Genomic DNA, 22,775 nt, shown 5'->3' on the forward strand with positions numbered 1-22,775 from the left:
GGTTTGATAAAATTGTAAAGCAGGAGATAAAAGATAAGAGCACAATACTAGTGGGGAAAAGAATAAAAGAGGCTTGAAGGAGAATAGAAATGTCCTACAGTGGTGGTCCAGGGTTTACCAGAGCTAATTGTGCTCACCTCTTCACACACCACAGTCAGACATCAAGTTGCCAGTTTGAAATTGGCCATGGCAAGAGTATTTACACCATGGAAATGTATACATAAGTCAGGATTTTTTTCCCAGATAGTTGGTTTATCAGCACATTGCCTTAAGCCTAAATTAACCTTTGTGTTAACGTAACTGATATATGTTTCATTTTATTCCCCTGCACAGCTTTGTAAACTTAAGTAAGACTGTTTCAGTACTGCCTCGGTCTGTGAACAATGGGGTGCTGATGAGGGAATACTATCTATTTTGTATTTGTTCATGTTTTCATTTAGGAAATATTTGGTGAAGTGGTAGAACATAACAGTTTACATTATTTCTTCTCCAATCAGATAATCTCTGCTTTGCCTCTTCTAGTTGCACACACATTTGGAGCAAGTTACTCAAATCCTCATGCCTCTGTGTCCCTATCCAGAAAATAAAGATAATAATAAAATAGTATTAAACTCTAGAATTGGTATAAAGTTTAAACAAGATAATGCTTGCAAATTACTTAGCGTGGTTTCTGGCACATAGTAAGAGCTCAATACATGTTACCTTTTATGACAAGGCTTCCACTGTAAGACACTTTGTCTTACTTTGTAAGACACTAGAAATACCAAGAGGAAGTCCCTGCCTTTAAGAAGCTTACAGTCTAGTGGAGAATTGGTCTAGCTCCTAATTTACCTATCTGACATTTTGCTGTGACTAATAATGTAGCTCCCCAATATTTTACTCATTTATAATTCAGTCTAAAAATGTGTGTTTTAAAAATATTTATTTATTTATTTGAAGTGTAGTTGATTTACATATAGTGTTAGCTTAAGGTATACAGCAAAGTGATTCAGTTATATACATATAATTTTTATATCTATATATATAATATTTTTCAGAATATTTTCCATTTTAGTTTATTACAAGATATTTGAATACCCTGTTTTATACAGGAAATGTGTACTTTTAAAAATCTAAGGTCCAGCAAGTATTAAACTTGTAGGTTGCAATAGAAGAGTTTAAGGTAGCTACAGTCTTCTTTAATTATCATTTTTATTCCTTTTTTAATTCCATGAATATTCTTGTAGTTTCTGTCAAACTTTTGTTCATTTGTTTTCAGGTACCTAAACATACAGCATAAGAGCTTTGCTTTCTTTAAGTGTTGCCAACGTCTCTATACATTTCCTTCTTCAGAAAAGTGTTTAGTGCTAGGATTTTGTTTTTGTTTTTGTTTTGAATTTTATTTATTGTTTTATACAGTAGGTTCTTATTAGTTATCCATTTTATGCATATTAGTGTATCTATGTCAATCCCAATCTCCCAATTCATCCCACCACCATCCCCCCAACCCCGCTTTCCCCCCTTGGTGTCCATACGTTTGTTCTCTACATCTGTGTCTCTATTTCTGCCTTGCAAATTGGTTTAGGATTTTGTTTTCAAGAAAAGTTTATTATACTTTTTGTAGCTTTAGTATTTTGTAATCATTTCAAATAGATGTTCCACACATTTAGTTTTATTGAAGCATTGTTTTCTTTTAGAGAAGATGTTTTGGAGAACTGAACTTTGGAACATGACAGATATTATTAACACTTGACATATATTGAGCCAAAGAGTCCTTCGTGCTCAAGCCATTCTCTGATACCATATTGGATTCACTGGACAGCATATATTAAAGGTTCTACAGCAGCTAATTGCTGCGTGGAACAATGTAAAAGGGACAGTCAATCCACTCTCTCATGTGCCATCCTGTATCAAACATCACAGTTCAAATGGTAAAAAGCCTAGGGAAAAAGGGAAACACGAAAGTTGATTCAATTTGACAAATATAAAGTTGGTATAAAATAGATCATGTACACCATACATAAATTATTGTGACCAGAACAGTTTTTACATATGTAACTGAATGTGTATATACTTTTTTCCCCATAGGCATGAGATGTCAAAAGAATATTAGTACCTGGAATAAGAAGCAGCTGGGAAGCTGTAAATTCTAGAAAATAACCGCTTCTAGTATCTTCCCTGTGTAGGTCATAACTTAAACCCTATGTGACTGATTTATTTTGTTTATGCTTGAAAAGAGTGGGGAAGAGAATTGTTGAAGAGGGTACTGTGACTTTGAGATAGCTGGTCTCCATCTAGGATGTCTTTTATCCTCTCATTTGTACTTTTCTAGTCTGTTTTTGCATTTGCTACCTTCAGAAGATAAATTGTACAATCCTAAATGTAGATTTGACATGGACCAATTGCTGCATACCAGAAGTTATACACCCCATAAAACACTTCCTAAAAGCTCTGAATTGCTGGGTATCTCCTAGCAGCTCTCCAAATTCATTTGAAGCAGGACAGACCTCTTTGTCAGGTGGGTATGGTCGAGGTAAGCATGGGTCCTGCCAGTATTTGAAAATTATAAATACTTTCCTAAAGAACTAGAATTGTATTGGATAAATACAATTAAGCAGAGAATAGGCCTTAAAGAGACAAGACAGGGCTTCCCTGGTGGCGCAGTGGTTGAGAGTCCGCCTGCCGATGCAGGGGACGCGGGTTCGTGCCCTGGTCCGGGAAGATCCCACATACCGCAGAGCAGCTAGGCCCGTGAGCCATGGCCGCTGAGCCTGTGTGTCCGGAGCCTGTGCTCCGCAACGGGAGAGGCCACAACAGTGAGAGGCCCGTGTACCGCAAAAAAAAAAAAAAAAAGAGACAAGACAATGCCGTGAAGAGCGTTCAGTTATCAGGAAACCAAAAGAGTAATTAGAATAAGTTACAGACTTATTTAAAAGAAAAGCCAAATGTGGAAAAATAGAGGAAATGTTAAAGAAAAGGGGAGAATTAGTACTATGAGTGATAGGTCCTCAGTATTTTGTGGCTGAGAACTGTTCAGAGAACAGTGAAGGTAAGAAAAGCCAAAAGAGTGAGTAATAAAATGGCACAAGGTATTTTATGAAAACGTTCATTTCCAAAGTAAAATTTGTATGGCAGGAAGACTACCAAATTATTCCAAGTCTAACTTCAACTTCTTCGATAGAGTTGACCATGACCTCCTTCTCCCTAGAAAGGAGGATAGGCTAAAGAACCTCTTGGATTTTTTTCTGGAGTGTTTTCTGACACCAAATGACAGAGGTGTTTTGTTTTGTTTTGTTTTTCTCACATCAACCAATTCTCCAGTACCAACTGGGTGTCCAACAACTCAGTTCAATTCTGACACTATCTGGAGTTAGCCCAGACTCCACAGATTATGGACTCAGTCCTACAAGACTGTCTCCCTTACAGGTACCAGCTACAAAAGGGGTGCCTACGCTACCCACATTTCTGCTTCCCACAAGCTCCCCGTCAGCCTCAATAACTCATAGAAAGACTCACAGAACTCAGCAAACTGCTTTACTTACTATTACAAGTTTGTTATAAAAGCTATAACTCTGGAGCAGTTGGATGGAAGAGATGCACAGGGCAAGGTATGGGAGTTAGGGGGACATGGAGCTTCTGTGCCCTCTCTGGGCACCTCCAGCACTCCCATGCCCTCCAGCACCTCAATGTGTTGACCAACCTGGGAGCTCTCCGGACTCCATTGTTTAAGGTTTTATGGAGGCTTCTTAGGCAGCTATGATTGATGAAATCATGGCCATTCATTGATGATTGAATTCAACCTCCCGTCCGTCTCCCCTCCCTGGAGGTTGGTGGGTAGGACTGAAAGCTCCAATCCTTCAATCACATTTTTTGGTCCCTCTGGCTACCAGCCCCCATTCTGAAGCTATCTGGGGGCCCACCAAGAGTCCCTTCATTAGCATAAACTCAGGTAAGGTTGACAGGGCTTATTATGAAGTACAAAAGACACTCCTTTCACTCAGGAAATTCCAATGGTTTTAGGAGCTCTGTGCCAAGATCCAGGGCCAAAGACCAAGTACATTTTTTGGTATAGCACAGACCACATCACGCAGTCCCTCCCATAAACTAAGTCAGGGGCCTCAGGGGATTGACTCCTTTCTGAGACCAAATTAGACTTGGAGCTATTGAAAAGCAACACTTCTCATCTTTTCCAGGAGTTGTTGGAGAAATGAATACCCTACAGTGTGTTTCAAAACTCATGAACAAAGCAAAATAACACAATTTTAGTGAGTTTAAAATCCTCCATTGCATGGAAATGGTTTGCCCACATTGAATTTTACCTTCTTTGCATCCTGTGATTAACACAGGAGTTTGCTCTTGACTGAATTCATCTATGCCCACATGTTAACAGATGGTCTCTTCCTTCTCCTCCTCCATTCTGAAAAGTGCTTTCACTTCACTCTGAAGGGTGTTGGTTGTTCTTGCAATACTCACAGCTGAGGGAGAGTGCTTGCTGTGAAAGCGCTCTCCTTAGGTATCTCTCTGTGAACGTATAGGTGAATTTCACCAACCTCCTCTTTCAGGGTGCTCACAGCAGGGCACGGCCAAGATGGCTCAAGTCATCAATGCTTTGGATCCTTTTAAAAAATAGATTAAAATAGCCGTGTGGTAGGCAGGAACTGCCCCTCCCCCAAAGATGTCCTCATCCTAACCTCCAGAACCTGTGCATATGTTACTTTACATGGCAAAGGGAAATTGAGGCTGCACTGGAATTAAGATTATACTGAATTATCTGGGTGGGTTCAATGTCATCACAAATCCTTAAAAGTGGAAGGGGGAGCAGAGGTCAAAGGGATGAGATATGAGAAGGATTCATCCTGCTGTTATTGGCTTTGAAGATAGAGGGAGGAGGACATCAACCAAGGAATGCCTGATGGCTTCTAGAAGCTGGAAGGGACAGGAAATGGATTCTCCCCTAGAGCCTCCAGAAAGAAACACAGCCCTGCAGACACATTTATTTTAGCCCAGTCAGACCCATGTTTGATTCTAACTTACAAATTTTAAAATAATATATTTGGATCGTTTCGCGCCACTAAGTTCATGGTGATTTTTCATAGCAGCAAGAGAAAACCAATACACCTGCTATTGTATCTGAGCTAATAATTCTCAGATAAACCTATTTGTCATTTCTAAACAGCAAAAAGTTCCAGTCTGAGAAGTACAGGTTTGCACGAGGAGGGGCCCACATTGGTCTCCAAGTCCCCTTGTTCCTTTGTTATCTGCTTCCATGGGTAAATTCCTGGAGGGCAGGAATTGGTTCTCACTGATTGTCTTATCCCTGGTGCCAAGTACAATGCCTAACACGTAGTAGGTATTCAATAAATATTTGTCGAATGAATGTTAAATACGCAATTGTTTTGACAAGGGGGTAACAAGGAATATCTTGAATTTAGCAGTGCATTATTTACTTTAATCTATGTTTCCTTGCTTTCTCTATACCATAAGGCTGCTGTATAGATCACTGAACTTGAAGCCAGTCACTTGCCAAAAGGTCAGTAAGCAAACTATGGAAAAATGAGAAATGATGCTCCCAGCTCAGTGCTGCCCAGTCCTGTTTCCTAAAATACACAAGTCGATTGCCAAATATGAAATATGAAGGCACGGGAATGAAAAAATGTACATATACTAAGGCAAATTTTAAAGAAGTTGGAAGTCAAAAAAATTAACCACATTGAAAGTATGAACACACTGGAGTGTTTTCTTTAAAATATCATAATGCAAGGCCATGCCCAAAATTTCTCTTAAAAAAGAAAAACATACTTCTTGTTAGAATCACCTTATGATTCTCTGTGTTTTTCAATAGATGCTTCATTTTCTTCAAAGAGGACTATTCATAGTCAATTGGTTACAACTTCCATGTGTTCACCAGGGAAGAGTTTATCTCAAAACTATAGGACTAGATCTGATCTTGTACTTACGTGAAAGTCATCAATACTCTTTGTTTGGGGTTTTTGTCTCTTTTCTGCTGACCCTGTGAAATTGTTCCTGAGAGCTGAATGAGAATTAGAATGGCAGTTAACTACTTATTAAAAGTCTCTAAGGAGGGTTTTATGATTTACTCTGAAACATGGGTTAATCTCAAGGTTCCAAAGTGTATAGGGACATTATTTTCAAATCATTCAGCTACCTGATTTTGAGGAGTCATTGGTGCTCGGTGAGGGGCTGTCCAGAAGTTCATATCTTGAGAGGACTGAGCACGGGGAAGACAGGGGCTCAGGGTAGCCTACGATGATGCTTGGTTGAGGCTTCAGTCAGTGAGCTTGAAAAAAAAAAGAAAAACAGCATTACGCAAACAGAGGAAACCCTAAAGTATTGCTTGTAAATTACTTGTTGCCCATTTAGTTCAGGCAGTGATATACGCTCCCAGAAGCACACAAAGCTATCGGTACTAGTAACGAAGTACAAACTATAATGTGAATATTTGGTCACATTGCTGCTTCTCACATGACTAAGGACAACATTTTGGACGTGGGGTTAATAGTTTTCAAAAGTATGATGTCAGAAGTCAGTGTCTTTTTGAAAGGTGTGGCTCCCCACCCCGCACATCTTCCATTTGCCATTCTACAAATGTGTCTGTCTCCCTTTTAAGACAGCTTGGCTGAACTAATTAAACTCACTAGAGGTTCATTCTCTCCAAATGCTCAGCAGAAACAGTTCAGTAATTTGACATTTCTGGAAGGAGGGCATGGTTTCAAATCCGTAAAGCTACACATAACGAGGGGAACGGATGGGAAGGAATAAGAAGACAGTCTAACATTGACACAAGGGCTTTCTGCTGAGCCTGGGAGAGCTGGGCTGCTGGTCCAATCCTGACTGCAGGGGCAACACTCGGGCTGTCAGGCGGCAATGTGCCGGTGAAGACTATGGTTGAAGCAACCACAGGGGGTCTGGAAGCCTCAAATGTCTAGTGGTGGTTCTGGCATTATGGCCTCTGACCCTGGTCCAAAGTTAAACCTTCTTTGGAAAAAAAAAAAAGCATTACCCAAACAGAGGAAACCCTAAAGTATTGCTTGTAAATTACTTGTTGCCCGTTTGTTTCAGGCAGTGATGTATACTCCCAGAAGCACGATGTGTACACAAAGCTATTGGTACTAGTAACAAAGTATAATGTGAATATTTGGACACACTGCTGCTTCTCACATGACTAAGGACAACATTTTGGACATACTTCTCCATCTTTATGATTTGTCAGTAACATACTTTAAATGGACAGCATAACTCTGCAGGCTAATTCGAGCTAAATCTCCTGACAGCAGTCATATATCCTTCCTTCCCAATCTCTGAGCATTTAAGAGTTGTGCTATACGACATGATTTTAAAAGCTAGTTTCAAGAGACACTCTAGGATATTTACATAGAATGTTAAATACTTTCATCAATATAGTTATGAAAGTGAGTATTTCTCTGAAATAACTTGAGTCATTAGTCATGTTTCTAAACCACCCAGAACACTACTTCACACCTGGAAGTTGACTTTAAAAATATGAAATCACATGTAATGATTACACAAATATAAATCCTATAACCTGAAAAGTTCAGGACATTTTAAAATGACTTTTTTGATTTATATTCTTGTCATTCAGATGTCTCATTCTGTTTCCATATTTGGCCCTTTAATAAAAGTCAGCGATGCCCCTCTAGATTCATTCGTGTGATAGGTGAATCTTTAACGTAAATGACTGTCTTCTACCACTTGTGGATTTATTTTGATCTCTTTTCCCATCTGTCTCTCTACAGTGCATGAATTCTATGTTCCTAATTCCCAAAAAGCAAGCAGCACAGTTTTAAACTATGTTGCTAGCCAGCTCAAGTTGTCTCTCAGATGATTTGATTAAAAACTACAAAAGAACTACTTTCAACAAAAGCTTCTTACAGTGGAACGCAAACATTTGTGAAGTGGGTTTGCAGTACTTACCCTGCATTCACAGCTTTAGAGGGAAATATATGCGGAGAGGAATTAATCACAAACTAAATCCCACCCCTAGGCCTTCTTATACATCTATCAAGGAGGTTTACATGTGCAGTGGCTTTTCTACCATCGAATCTTAGTTACACATCCCTGTTTTCAATATCTCATAAGAAAGGCAAGAGATGTTTATTTACTGAAGATATAAGAAGAAAAACAGCAATGTTGAGTCAATATTAAAATCATCATAACAAGATAACCCCAAAAAACAAGGCTCATTCATAAATCCTAGTCCTAGAGACTTAACCCTTCTGCGAGCTTGTTCTTAAAATTAATCATATCGTGATATGCAAATGAAGAGACTGCCTTTTTTTGACATTTGAATAATAATTTGGTAGGTCTGGGATATTTGCATCCACTTTATTATTTACACACTCTTAAAGTTTGGATGTTTTCCGCGTTGGATGGCATACCTCTGAAAGCAGTTTTTCTCTAATCTGGGAAATAAAACAAATGGTGCTTATTAAAAGTGAACTTTTATGCCTAAAGCTTTAAATTCACAAATCCTTGTAGCACACAAACTACAAACAGTTCTGTGCTTTGTTAGTAACACATGCTATCCTGGGGGACAGAGGCAGGAGAGCGCTTCCGTGATTGAGCACAGCCTTGTGAAGACATGGCGGTATTAGAGACTTTTTTTCCTCTAACACTTCTAAGGAGTAACTTACAGCTTTTTGCCATAAGAATGTTGTGCTGTTGAATGAAACAGCGTGTATGAGGTGATGTCCTAGCGGCAGTCGCAACATTCAGTGTCTGCCACGTTTTTCTTTCGCCGTTGTGCATAACTCAGCAGAGCACAGAGGAAGTGCTCCCTGGCTTACCAGAATTTGAACTTGAAGTCTCTGATCTAGATAATTTTAGATACTTTGATTTCATTATAGAAATTCCTAGACTACTTGTGGGATAAAACAAATGCTAAGACCATATTGAGTTTCATCGAGCTGAATTAGCAGAAAATAAAGATAAAATGCCTTTCTATTTAAGCACACGATGATGTTTTAATTGTTACAGCATTTGGCATGCCTAATGTATACAATTCTTGACATTCATACAATAACAAAAGAAGGTTGTTTGGGATTTTTCTTTTATTTCCTAGTGTCTCCTTTCCTCTCTAGGATTTCTCCCACCCCCATCCCAGCCCTGGCTTTTAGCTCTCCTTTCATTTCTCCATTTTTCTATAAGGAAAAAAAACTCTAGGCAGCAAAGGGATATATGTAAAAATACCTCATTTCGATGTAGAGAGGCCAAGGCTGCTTATTACCTAGCTATGATGAACAGACCACCACGGTTGTGACAACTGATGTAGATGCCTCCAGGGTAAAACAAAGGTTTACATATTACACAAGCAATTTAACTGTTTTCTAAACAGATTGCCAAGACAGTGGGAGTTGGCAGCCCACACTGTGTTTTAGGTTTTGGAGACTTGGACTAGAAGTCACTGCTGATTACGAACCTTTTTATTTGTCTTCTGTGAACTACAAGCAACCTAGTAACCCAGCAAAGAATTCTTCACAGCACTTAAACTTGTCTTCCTAGCTTCCCCAGATTACATACACAAATCACTTGACAAAAGTGGTGTAAGGGTCTTGCGTATAGATAACCACACAAGACAATTGTCTTGTTCTAACCCTTAAAGAGTTCCGCAAAGTGAAATGTTTTATAATCCTTTTTGTGCAGTAGGCAAGGAAGAAAAGAAAAGAGTTTGGGCAAAGATTATCCAGGAGAAAGAAAGAGACTCTTTTGGGGGTTCCAGTTGAAACACAATAAAGAACATAATTAACTTCACAATTCTTTGTGTTTTTCATTTGACTGCAGGGAGGAGATGAAAGAGGACTGCTAAGCCTTGCATTCCATCCCAATTACAAGAAAAATGGAAAGCTCTATGTGTCTTATACCACCAACCAAGAACGGTGGGCTATGGGGCCTCATGACCATATTCTCAGAGTTGTGGAATACACAGTATCCAGGTACTACTAAAAGACATTTCATCTTATTTTCTCATTATCTCTTTATAATTTTTTGTCTAGAAGTTACAAATAATTAACCATCAGGTGGCAATAATTAAACCCCAATCTCCATCTGGCTTAAAATCCTGTGTGTGTCTTTAAGGAAAATTGCGAAAAATGGTAGCTTTGGCACTTCTCCACAATTCTCTTTCAACTTAAATGCTACACTTTGGAAACCTGGAGACTAACATAATTTTTCAGTAATTTTTATTGGCTGCATTTTCAGTATGTTTGCTTATTTACGTGCCACATGTTTGCTTCCCCCTTTGTGCCCTATTTACTTTCCGTGGGTTCACCTTACGTCTTTCACAATCATGGTTTGTTTCCTCCCCACCACCTAGAAAAAATCCCCATCAAGTTGATTTGAGAACGGCCAGAGTATTTCTTGAGGTCGCAGAACTCCACAGAAAGCATCTGGGAGGACAGCTGCTCTTCGGTCCTGACAGCTTTCTGTACATCATCCTCGGTGATGGGATGATCACTCTGGATGACATGGAAGAAATGGATGGGTTAAGGTAAAAAAATCCAACAAAACAACAGATGCCCCTTGATGGTAAAATGTTTTAAGTGAGTTATATCACTTATGTCTTTGAATGATATCACCTCAGTTAAATATTCAACTTTTATTATCAGCATCTGCATTTATAACATGAAGAGGAATTCAAATACATATGCTGTTATAGTATTTTTGAAAGTCGCTCTACTGAGATGTCCTGAAACGAGTTCCTGCTGTGGGGTTTGTGCAGTAGCTGCCCTGCACATCCCTGCTGCCTTCGACACTCTACCTAATGGACCAGCATTGTCCAGCGGAGCTTCCTGGGGGACGTTAAATATGTGGCTTGGCAAAAAAAAAAAAAAACATTTTAGAGGACAGATACCAAAAGCAGTGCACCACCAAGGCTGCAGCCTTCAGCCACTGTCGAGCTGTGTCTCGGTGCTGCCACGTGTCTGAAGCCAAACTGCCCCTGGTTTCATTTCCCACGATATGGAATTTGGAACTTTAATAATTTTGTCTCAAATGGGGGGCGGGGGGTGGTTTTTTAGCCATAGGGCAACTTCCCTGCATTGAGGGTAGGCGCAATACCTAACAAAAACGGAAAGCACTTACGTTGTCCTCCGATTCCTCAGCGACTTCACAGGTTCCGTGCTCCGTCTGGACGTGGATACTGCCATGTGCCACGTGCCTTATTCCATACCCAGGAGCAACCCGCACTTCAACAGCACCAACCAGCCCCCGGAAGTGTTTGCCCACGGCCTCCACGATCCAGGCAGGTGAGAACACAAGCCCGTCCTCTCTCCTGCCTTACAGCAGGGCCGGGATTCACAAAGTGGGGAAAGAAGGAGGGTTTCCGGGCACGGAGCAGCTAAGAGTGGTATCCAAGGTTATGCCTCTAAAATTACACTGGTTCATTATCTTACCGAGTATTTTGCCCTCTTTCTTCTATTAATGTGTGAAGCAGATGGAGAAGGCAGATTAGACAAGGCAGAGGACAAGCTCACAGAGAAATATCGCCTTAACATTTTGGAGAGTTATTATTGGATAAACACTGGTGGACAGGTGTCATGATGAAGACTTTAATCTGAACAGTTCAGACAGATAATAAACTTGGTCTCCTTAAACCACTCTAAATGCTAATTTCCTTATAAATACATTAAATGAGGATGGTAATAGCCACCTTGCAAGGATTCTGTAATGATTAAATACAGATCTATAAGTGAAGAATCAAATAGAGTATCTGACACACGTGATGGATTTTAAATAAATTATGGTTCTTATTATCATAGCTTCACTTAACAGATGATGACACAGTGTCATTTGGAAGGAATTGAGCTAAATGTTAACATTTTTTTACTTGCAAGAAATTACAAATACTGAAGGAATTCAGACTGCCTGTTTACTACAATGAACCATAAAGAAAGGACCGCTAAGAAGAATGTAGAATGAGACATTTGGGGTATACTTGAAAAATGCTAGGAAGTGTAATATAGCAATTCTATGATGAAAGCTTTATCTAATCTGTGGTCTGTTACTCATACTAAGAGGTATCTGGCCACATTTATTCATTTACTAGTTATTATTGCTATTTAATATTTACTGAGTGTTCACTACATGCAAGGTGAGTATTTCTCGAACTTTTTCTTTTTATAATCCCTCCTTGCCCTTCATCTCCCTTCCATCAAAGTCCAAGTCTACAGTTCATTTCCCTTTTGGCATCTCAGCAGATCTTAAAATCTGGGCGACAGGGACTACTTAAGGTGGGTTCAGGAAGTGGATGAAACTGTCACATTCCATTCCTAGAGCTCAGAACCCGGCAGATACCACCACAAAGCAGCACTTTGAAGTCGAGCAGCCTGAGTCACCACAATCCCACTGGAGCCTTCATGCAACCTTCCCGGGGGGTCCCGACCCTCAGTGTGAAAACACAGGGCGAGGTGCCTTACAGACCTTATGTGTGGCAGGACGCCTGTGCTGTGGAGTCTTACCTCTTCCCGTGATAGAGGGCTGAAAAGTCTGCCTCCCTCCAAGAGTATTTCAAGCAAAGGAGGATTTAATAAAGCAGAAAGGGAACTAAAATCATTATTGGCTGAAAGTAAAGCTGGCTCTTATTAAGCACCTTGGTGCAGAGTAGCAAGCCACGTATCACGTGCCCATCACCTGATTGATGACTGTCAGCCACCACTCTGAGGTAGCTGGCATCAGGCACCTCCCCCTGCCTTTTTTTAAAGACTTTCATCTTTAGATCAGTTTTCGGTTCACAGCAAAATGGAGCAGAAAGCACAGAGATTTCCCTGCCTCCTCACATACATAACCTCCCCCACCCAAGTGGTACATTTGTTACAATTGATGACCCTACACTGACCCATCATTACCACCCAAAGACCATAGTTTACGTAGGGTTCCCTCCTAGGGTCGTGCATCCTATGGGTTTGGACACAGGTATAATGACATGGATCCACCCTTACAGTATCATACCGAGAAGTTTCACTGTCTGCGCTCTTTTTTATATGAGGCTAAAGGTTAAAAAGGCCACATGGTTCTTGGTGGATTTGATATTCAGTCAGAGCTAGACCTCATGGTCTCCAGCAACTCCACCTTTGGGAGACCTGGCCAAAGATCTCTTTGCTCTTTCTTTGTTAGAAACACAAAGCTTTTTTGGTCAGAGTTTCTCCATTTTCAAAAGAAAAGCAGTACAGGAAAAATTTCTCACCCTGTATGGACTTGGTTCCACCTTAAGTCACAGCAGGCCCGTGTCAGGATCCCTGCCAGACGTTGTATTCTGCGAATCATTGAATTAATGAGGACAAGAAAGTGACTGTGGCCACAGAACCACTAACCCACCTTTGGCAGGTCAGGCTAACATGAATGGGATCATTTGGAGTCAACAGGTTTTGTTTCACTGTCGTTGTTGCTTAAATAATTGCTGCATGTGACTCTTACGTCTCTTAAGCCCCAGAATCTACTCTCAGATTTTCTTTTTAATTTTGTAATTTATTTAATAGCCCCAATGAATTTGTTTTTGTCATTAGTGTATTTTATTGGCCTAAAACAGTGATTCTCAATGGGATGACTTTGCCCCCAGAGGACATTTGGCGATATCTAGAAGCATTTTTGGGTTTCACAAATTAGAAGGAGGAGATCATGCTACTGACATCGAGTGTATGGAGATCAGAGATGCCGCTAAATATCCTATAGTGCTCAGAACAACCCCCTTTCCCCCCGCAAAAGAGAGAACTATCTGGCCTCAAATGTCCATAATGCCAAGCTTGAGAAACCTAAATACAGTGCAAGACTGTTTTCCAAATTTGTGAGAACTTCAAAAATGTTATTCAACTTCATTCTTCCCCCAACCCAAACTCCCCATACCTAGTCACTCATTGACTTCAACATTCAACAGACATTGAGCCCCTCTTATATTCCTGGGTTCGAACTAAGGAGTAGAAATACAGTGATAAAGAGGTCGGAAGTGGTTCCTGTCCCCATGGACTTTACAGTCAGTGGCTTAAGTCACAGAAATATTCTGGCCCCAGACTGGGGGGTGAACACAAAGTCAGAGTCCACGTGAAAGACCTCAATGGTTGTGGGGATCAGCTTTATCTTATTCCTTGAACTGGAGTGCATGCTTTCCTTCATTAGAGCAGCCCACACTTTAGAACGTAGTGATTCTATGTAAGAAACACAAAACTAATACTATAACTATTACAGGTTATCCGTGACTTATGATGGGGTTAAGTCCCGATGAAGCCATCATCAGTTGAAAATACCGTTAAGTCGAAAATGCGCTTAATGGTCCTCACCTACCGAACATCATAGCTTAGTCTAGCCCACCTTAAACGTGCTCAGAACACTCATACCGGCCTACAGTTGGGCACAATCTTCTAACACAGAGCCTATTTGATGTTGAATATCTCATGTCATTTATTGAGTACTGTACTGAAAGCGGAAAGCAGAATGGTTGCAGGGGTGCGGAATCGGTGTCAGCGTATCGTTGTTTCCCCTCGTGATGGAGTGGCTGACCGGGAGCTGCAGCTGCCGTTGCCCAGCATCACGAGAGAGTATTGTACCACATGTCATTAGCCCGGGAAAAGATGAAAATTCACAATTGGAAGTATGGTTTCTACTGCATGTATACTACTTTCACAGCATCATAAAGCTGAATCATCATTAAGTTGGGGACCAAGTGTTCTTGGTGTCGCACGTGTTGCAGGTGTGAATTGATGGTGCCGCCATTCTTACCCTTATACTTTACCAGTGTATTATACATGTGCTATTCCTTAACAACAGACTAACAAATGTTCTGAGTCAGTGTGCATATTCATAATGGAGGTAGATACCAAGAGAAATTAAGAAATACACTCCAGAGATCATGAAACTTCAGCAGAGTAAGCAAACAGGATGTTTCCTTCGGTGGTTTTTAGAGGTTCCAAACTAAATCGCCTGTAGGATCCTTGCCAGCCCACAAAGGATTCCTATGTCAGGAATCTCTGGTCTGAGCTTTGAAGATACCCCGGTTGGAATTCATGGGTGTCACCCCCATTTTGTCGCAGATGTGCTGTGGATCGACACCCCACTGACATAAACATCAATTTAACGATACTTTGCTCAGACTCCAATGGAAAGAACAGATCATCCGCCAGAATCCTACAGATAATTAAGGGAAAAGATTATGGTAAGTAGAGCATAATTTGTTGATTTGGCTTTCGTTTGGGCTTTGTTTTATTTTAATATATGAAGAGAAAAGGATTTCTGCAAAATGAGCATTTGGGAAAGCATCAAAATACTGGCCTAACCATGGTGAGGGCGTCAATTGCTCACTTTTTAAAGGTCCAGTACTGGACTCTTACAAGCTCTAGGGGTTCCATGTGGGTAATTACCTTTCCCATGGATTGAATGGTGCTCTGTAGGTCCAAAAAATTTAATGGACCTTCAAAAGTTAGCAGTTTATATTTTGCTCATCTGAGAATCGAGATGAATACCTTCTATTTATTTAATATATAAGGGAGAACTTGTCTTAACATCTTATATACAGAGGGAAAAAAACAACTGTTGAAGGTAAGAAATTTCTCAATACCCAACGTACTAGTCTCAGCAATTAGGAAAATTATAAGTGTTTCAAATAAGAATGTATTTTTTAAAGGTGTTTATTTTAGAGAAAACAAAGTAATAGACTTATAAAAACATGACTTATTTACCCAAGTCATGAAGATGGAATGTTTAGATCTTATTTTTAATAACATGATTACTAGAGTATTTAGAGATACATATTAAAATATAAAGTTAATATTTTTCAGTGTTTTTGTATATGCTCCTTTTAGAGGAAACAATATATCAAATATGATTATGATTCAGGGAATATAGTAGATGAAGATTATTAAATTGATGGCTTCTTCTACTTATTCATTCAATACGGATATTTACTTAGTACCAGGAATGAAGCAGCTGTGTTGGTTCATGTGGTATTCAGTTATTTTACTTTATTTTTTTTCAGGTATTCATATATGTGTGTGTGCATCTTATAACAGCCAAACCAAAGAACAATGTGGTTAGAAAAAAAATCTAATGAGTCACTAGCTTGTGGGAATTTTGGTTATATTTGTAGATTAAATTCTGCAATCACATTAATTGGGATTCAGCTGAAACTGGTTATAATATTGATGGCCTTACATTTATGTATTAAACACACAGCCACAGAATCCTTTTACAATGTGTATATATACACACACATATATGCACATACATGTATATACATACACACATGCACACACATATATGCACATACATGTATAATTTTATTTGTTAATTATACCTCGATAAATCAGGAAAAAAAAAAAGGAAATAGCCACATCCACAATGCTTGCTACCTGCCAGCTCCCGCAGTAAGCACTTTGCAAACTTCACTCATTTCATTTACAGAGAAACCCTATGTGGTAGGCGCTCTTATTGGCCACATTGTACAAATGAGGGAACTGAGACACAGAAAGGTTGACTGTCACACCACGTAAAGTGGCAGGATCTGGATTTGAACCTGACTCCAGAGTTCATGACCTTAGTCTTTCAGTTACGCTGCCTCTCAATATCCTGGTTATTTAAAACATATCTGTTCTACTTTTTATAATATCGTATTCACCATAATCGCATGGGGTGGGGGAAGGACTTTAGAATTACTGTCTTTCCACAGAAGCTTTTGCCTAAAATACTTCCTGTTGATAGTGACTTATTTAAGTACGTAATAAGTAATTTTCAAATTAATTTGCAGCTGACTTTGTATCTTTTCCATTGCAACTGGCATCCCTGTATTCAAGTACATAATGACATGCCTGGAAAGACTGAGATACATGTCTATCCACATGTAATTCTGAAGGAATGACTGAAATAGACTTTGCTAACCACATAACTCTATAAACAGAACTCTTAAGACATTTTAAATGAAGATATTACTTGACTAAGTGACAGTGTTTTAAAATATGCAACAAATGTGGTTTTGAAGACCTTTTATGTACCATACCTTTATTTTCTTTAAAGCTTGAAGTTTTAAGCATTTTATAAAATTTGAGAGGTCTGGCTTAGTTTAGTAGGCATATGCAAAAGCATTTCTACAAAAAATTCAATATTAAAAAAATTAAGTATTTTTTAAAGTATTTTAGTTCTAAGGTCCATGATTTTGCAAAATACCAGATTCTAATGTCATTGAAAATTTTATACATCTTGGCAGTTATAATAACAACAAACATTTGCAGAGCATTTTTATTTCATTCCGCTATGTGTGGAAGCCCTTTACATTATATTTAATTACATTATATTTAAGCAAAAGGGGTAATTATTTTCACTAAATATCTACAACAAGGATCCATCTTATGCATCATGGAACACATTTCAGAGTTAAATTACTGTAATAATTGTGGTGTGGCCTACATTACTTTTCCTTTATGAAAATATGTTTCATTTGATCTAATGTTATGTTTATTTATTTCCAGAAAGTGAGCCATCACTTTTAGAATTCAAGCCATTCAGTAACGGTCCTTTGGTTGGTGGATTTGTTTACCGAGGCTGCCAGTCGGAAAGACTCTATGGAAGCTACGTGTTTGGAGATCGTAATGGGTAGGTTTCCTGATACCACAGTTTGATAGATCAAATGACATATCCATTGATTATTGGGCAAACCATCATAAAATATTCAAATGATTGCCTCCCTTTGGAAGTCAGGTGTGGGACACACATATATATTATTTACTTTTAGTTCCACCATGTTTGGTGGGATAATTCAAGAACTTCCTAAGAGATGCTTTTTAAACAGACTTGATCAAATTCATAAAATAATTTTTAAGAGCAGAGAGGTCTTCAGATAGACATTTCATATTATTTAGAGTCTTCCCTTCATCCTTAACATAAATTTACCATGATCATGAGTAAATTGAAAACTGTGGTTTTACATGAGTTGTATAAATATTTTAAACATTATCTGGAAGGCTAAGAGTTTTTGCTTTTGCCAAACTTTTGGGACTTTTGGCAACAGACCTTAATTTGTCTCTATTCATAGGAATGCTACAAAATTAAATTTTAGCCTAAAGTTTAGAGGTCACATTGTTGATAATTATAAGAAACTCTGTGATGAAACCCAAAATAAGAATCTTGTTCCCCGTGTCACTGGCATTCAGGCCATATGGCAGAGCTGATATGCTTGGTCGCTGAAAGGAACTAAAAAAGAGTACTGACCCCATGATCTTCCCCCATCCCTCTCTCTGATTAATAGCACAGCATGGAGTCTAGTCCTGGAGAGGAAGTATCATTCCCTGGATGAAGGGGAGGGCTTTTCTCAGACTCAGGTACTTTTAGTACCCCGCCTCCAAACAAAATACTATCTTAAGTACTTTCTCTTCACATGGGAATTTCGGCGTATTCACACACATTATGGGCTATATTATTTTTCCCTTTAGAAGCCAGGTCTGTGGCACAACAATTATTTATTATGAGTTTTATTTTAAACATTTTATTGTGTTTTTCAGGCAAAAGCATATTTTCATCGTAGGTTTCTGGTATGTTTTGTTGTAGGAATTTCTTAACCCTCCAGCAAAGTCCTGTGACCAAGCAATGGCAAGAAAAGCCACTCTGTCTTGGCAACGGTGGTTCCTGTAGAGGTTACTTTTCAGGTCACATTTTGGGATTTGGAGAAGACGAATTAGGTACTGTACAAACTATTTCTGTTAAGTTCCATTCTCAATCTTTGCCCAAGAGGCTCTGTTCTGCTCTGAAAAATAAGTATAACAATCTCATCCTCCATTTGTTGGAAATGTAACCTACAGCAAAGAGGACCAACTCAGTATTCTCTTCCAATAAACTTTCTCTGGGGGTCTTTAAACCTTATTCCCACCCACGCCACCAGAAATATGAAAGTAATAAAGCAGAAAACTGGGACTCGGGAACAAAAGAGAATTTTTGAGTCTGAAGACAGAAAATTTTAAATGCCTACTGATATTTTTGATGCAGCTAAGTCATTTGTTTATATTCTTTATCTGAACCTTTGCACTTACCCATGTCTCTTGGAATAAATTAAAATTTGTTGGAATCTGAATGTCAATTTTTTTTTTGCGGTACGCGGGCCTCTCACTGCTGTGGCCTCTCCCGTTGCGGAGCACAGGCTCCGGACGCGCAGGCTCAGCGGCCATGGCTCACGGGCCCAGCCGCTCCGCGGTATGTGGGATCCTCCCGGGCCGGTGCACGAACCCGCGTCCCCTGCATCAGCAGGCGGACTCTCAACCACTGCGCCACCAGGGAAGCCCCTGAATCTCACTTTATCCCTTATTTTTTTGCCCATCGAGGCATGAAATTTGTGCAAGATAATCCAACTTTGTAGATCTGCTTTCCAACAGAATGGAAATTATCTTCTCATTGATAATCTCTAGGATAACATACAATTTATTTGTTGGTATGTTATCAAAATGTATGCAGCTTACCAAGCAAAAAGAAGTTGATATTGGAATGTTATCAATCAAAGGGTGAAATGCTACCAATTTTAAATTTCAGAGATAAATGTAGTTTTCATAATGATTCCCTTTAAAGAATAATATCCAAACAAACTATGGCTACCATGCTCCTTTAGCCTTGGAGATAAATTTCTAGGTGTTAAGAAAGAAAAGTTGTGTTTCTAGCTAAGTCAGAATTATTAATAATTTTTAAATATTTTTTTATAAATTTATTTATATTTTTGGCTGTGTTGGGTCTTTGTTACTGCATGCGGGCTTTCTCTAGTTGTGGCGAGCAGGGGCTACTCTTCGTTGCGGTGCGCGGGCTTCTCATTGCGGTGGCTTCTCTTGTTGCGGAGCACGGGCTCTAGGCTCGCAGGCTCAGTAGTTGTGGCTCGCGGGCTCTAGAGCGCAGGCTCAGTAGTTGTGGTGCACAGGCTTAGTAGCTCCATGGCACGTGGGATCTTCCTGGACCAGGGCTCGAACTCGTGTCTCCTGCACTGGCAGGCAGATTCTTAACCACTGCGCCACCAGGGAAGTCCCTAAATCAGAATTATTTACTCTAAACACGCAGATTTGGTTTTCCTACATCAAACAGAGAATTCATCAGAAATACATCCATGCCATTCACTTAGGTTACCAAGGGACTCAGACAAGTTTCCTGAAACACAACACACAGATTTCAAAGCCGCAGGAATATAAGGATTCAAAAAAAAAGAAGTCCAATCTATCTTTCTCTTGTTCTAGCATTGAAAGCATCTTGCATTGAATTTTCCCTTGAAATTCTCCTACCCCATTCAAATGAACCAGAAAGATACCTTTTCTCGCTTAAATCTTCTGTAATTGTAATTTAAACGTCATTGGCAAACTCTGATTTTAAAATATAAATTAGGATCACGTTGTTTGTGGCAGAGTTAGAGGTGAGTATTTAGAACCATTTTGATGAATCATTTTGATTTCCCCAGACCTTACTGCCAGTGACTCACCATCATTCATCCTATTAGCATCACCCCCATTAAAATATCCAAATATCTGTCCACACTTAATACAGTGTTGGGAGGAGAACCAAGAAATGAAGCATATACAGTTCTTACTGTCCAAAAGCAACAACATAGTGTATATTTCATAATTAAAAATAAATAGACTTTCACTCTTTAATGCAAAACTCTTTGGTTTTTAATTAAGAGCCATATAAGAAAGTGAGTTAGAGCTTTCATTTTTTGAAACAAAAAGTGTTGAGAGTCTTTTTTCTATGTGTGTGTGTGTGTTTTTTTAACTATAAAATTAGGATGGGTTTGTTGTAAGGACTAAATGCGGCAAACTACATAAAGTACTTGAAATAAATATGATTTTTTTAACTTACATTCCTTTGCCTTTTAACGTCATTTTTATTTTTTCTGTTGTGTCTGTGTTTTTAATGTAAATCCCATAACATCCTTTCCAGAAGTGAGAAAGTAGTAGGGTGTGCTTAATACACAATAATAAAATAGAAAAGGGACATATAGACTAAATCAAGACCTATTTCATGAATGAGAACCAAATATAAATTTTAAAGCCTTATAAACATATAATCATAAATACAGCTTCTAATTCCTTATTCATGTGATCAGTTCTATATATTGAATTATATGGAAGGAGTGGTAATAAACGAGAGCGGTTCTCTCCTAAGAGGGTACTCCATCTGTTGTAGTTCATTTTCAGGAACACAGCCTGGTGTCAGGAATCAGAGACATGGAGCTGGGATTGAGCAGAAGGGTCTCTCTCTCTCTCCCCCCAGCTATTTATTTAAATGTATTTTGTTTAAAAAGCTAAAAATTAAAAAGGAGTACCCAATGCCATCTGGCCTCAAATTATCAATTAACAGTAACAACTTGGTAACCAAACCTTTGAATCTTGGGTGGAATAAATAAAGATAAAACTTGCCATTCTACACTCGTTCTACAACTATTTATTGAGCACCTATTCTGTGCAAAGCTCTGTTCTAGGAGTTGGGGATACAGGAGCAGATAAAGAGATAACAATCTAAACTGTTTTCATGAAATTTACATCCTAAAGGAAGACAATAAAAAATTTTTTAAAAAATATATTGTACATTCGTTGGTAATAAGTGCTTAGGAGGAAAATCTAGTTGTAAAGAGGGATAGAGATGGCTAGGAGTTGGGACAAGTGTACTTTTAAATAGAACAGTCAAGAAAGATGATATCTAAGCACAGACATGAAAGGGGAACAATGCATCTAGTGGTGGTCTACTGACAGGAGCCTGAGATAAGACGTGGGACAGATGCTGAGGCGGGAGGAGCCTGGGACACCAGGGGCCTGTGACAGGAGGCTGGGACAGGAACCTGCCTTGCATGTCCAAAGTCAGGAGGTGAGGCTAGAAACATTGCAGATGGGGTCAGAGCAGTAAGGGGGGGACATTGTAGGCCACTGTCAGGACTTACCTTTGCTGGGAGAGAGATTAGATGCCATTGGAGGGTATTGAAACAGAGGAATGTGATCCAATTTATATGATCTAACTTGCCTTTTAAGGAATCTCTGCGACTGGTATGTTGAGAATAAACATAGAAGAATAAGAGTAGAAACAGGGAGACCAGTTAGGAGGCTGTTGCCATCTTCCAGGTGAGAGATTAATACCTGCTCGCACTGGAGTAATAGTGAGATGTGGGGAGAAGTGACCGGAATTTGGATGCACTCAGACAAGTGATCTTCTGAGGATGTATGAATATATATGTATATACATACACATACCTACATACACATACATATATACATACGTATTATATATATATAATAATCTGCTAGGCAAAAGAAGGTAAGGCTTTGTAATACTGTGAATTAACATTGTATTTCTCTCTTCATAGGTGAAGTTTACATTCTATCAAGTAGTAAAAGTATGACCCAGACTCACAATGGAAAACTCTACAAAATTGTAGATCCCAAAAGGTGAGGTTTTTTTTAATATTCCGTTAAGTCAAGTAATATTCTCTTAGTTATTCCAGTGCATTCAAATTAGTGATGGAATCGCAATTAGCCCTCAACAAAGATGAACATTTCCGCCCTGCCCATCTGCTAAGTGCTCTCCTGAGAGACCCTCAGTTCCAGTCTCTGAGGCCTAGACTTGAACACCCTGAACTTTAAAGGCCTTATCTCGATCACGTTCATGGCATCTTTGCTGTCATCTGAAAGCAGCATTATATTTGTGGAATCAGGGTCCTCACTTAAATGTCCGAGGAGGACCCTGATGTATGAGGCAGCGGCTTCCGCTCTCTTGTTGGAAGCAATAAACCCTCCTTTCCTTTCGAGAAAACCAGGAACATTCTGGCAGAC

At 39.2% G+C, this 22,775-nt stretch overlaps 1 protein-coding gene across 1 annotated transcript in view; it reads left to right on the top strand.

The window, feature by feature from the left end:
• Positions 1–22,775, top strand: part of HHIP (hedgehog interacting protein) — an 88,927-nt gene that overhangs the window by 47,633 nt on the left and 18,519 nt on the right. The window contains exons 5-11 of the mRNA XM_065877461.1: positions 9,799–9,950; positions 10,331–10,504; positions 11,118–11,261; positions 15,036–15,157; positions 17,463–17,586; positions 18,538–18,668; positions 22,310–22,391. Coding sequence (XP_065733533.1) covers positions 9,799–9,950; positions 10,331–10,504; positions 11,118–11,261; positions 15,036–15,157; positions 17,463–17,586; positions 18,538–18,668; positions 22,310–22,391 — 929 coding nt within the window. The remainder of the gene's footprint in view (positions 1–9,798; positions 9,951–10,330; positions 10,505–11,117; positions 11,262–15,035; positions 15,158–17,462; positions 17,587–18,537; positions 18,669–22,309; positions 22,392–22,775) is intronic.

Source organism: Phocoena phocoena, chromosome 5, assembly GCF_963924675.1.
Source record: "Phocoena phocoena chromosome 5, mPhoPho1.1, whole genome shotgun sequence".
In the NCBI taxonomy this organism is placed as follows: Eukaryota; Metazoa; Chordata; class Mammalia; order Artiodactyla; family Phocoenidae; genus Phocoena; species Phocoena phocoena.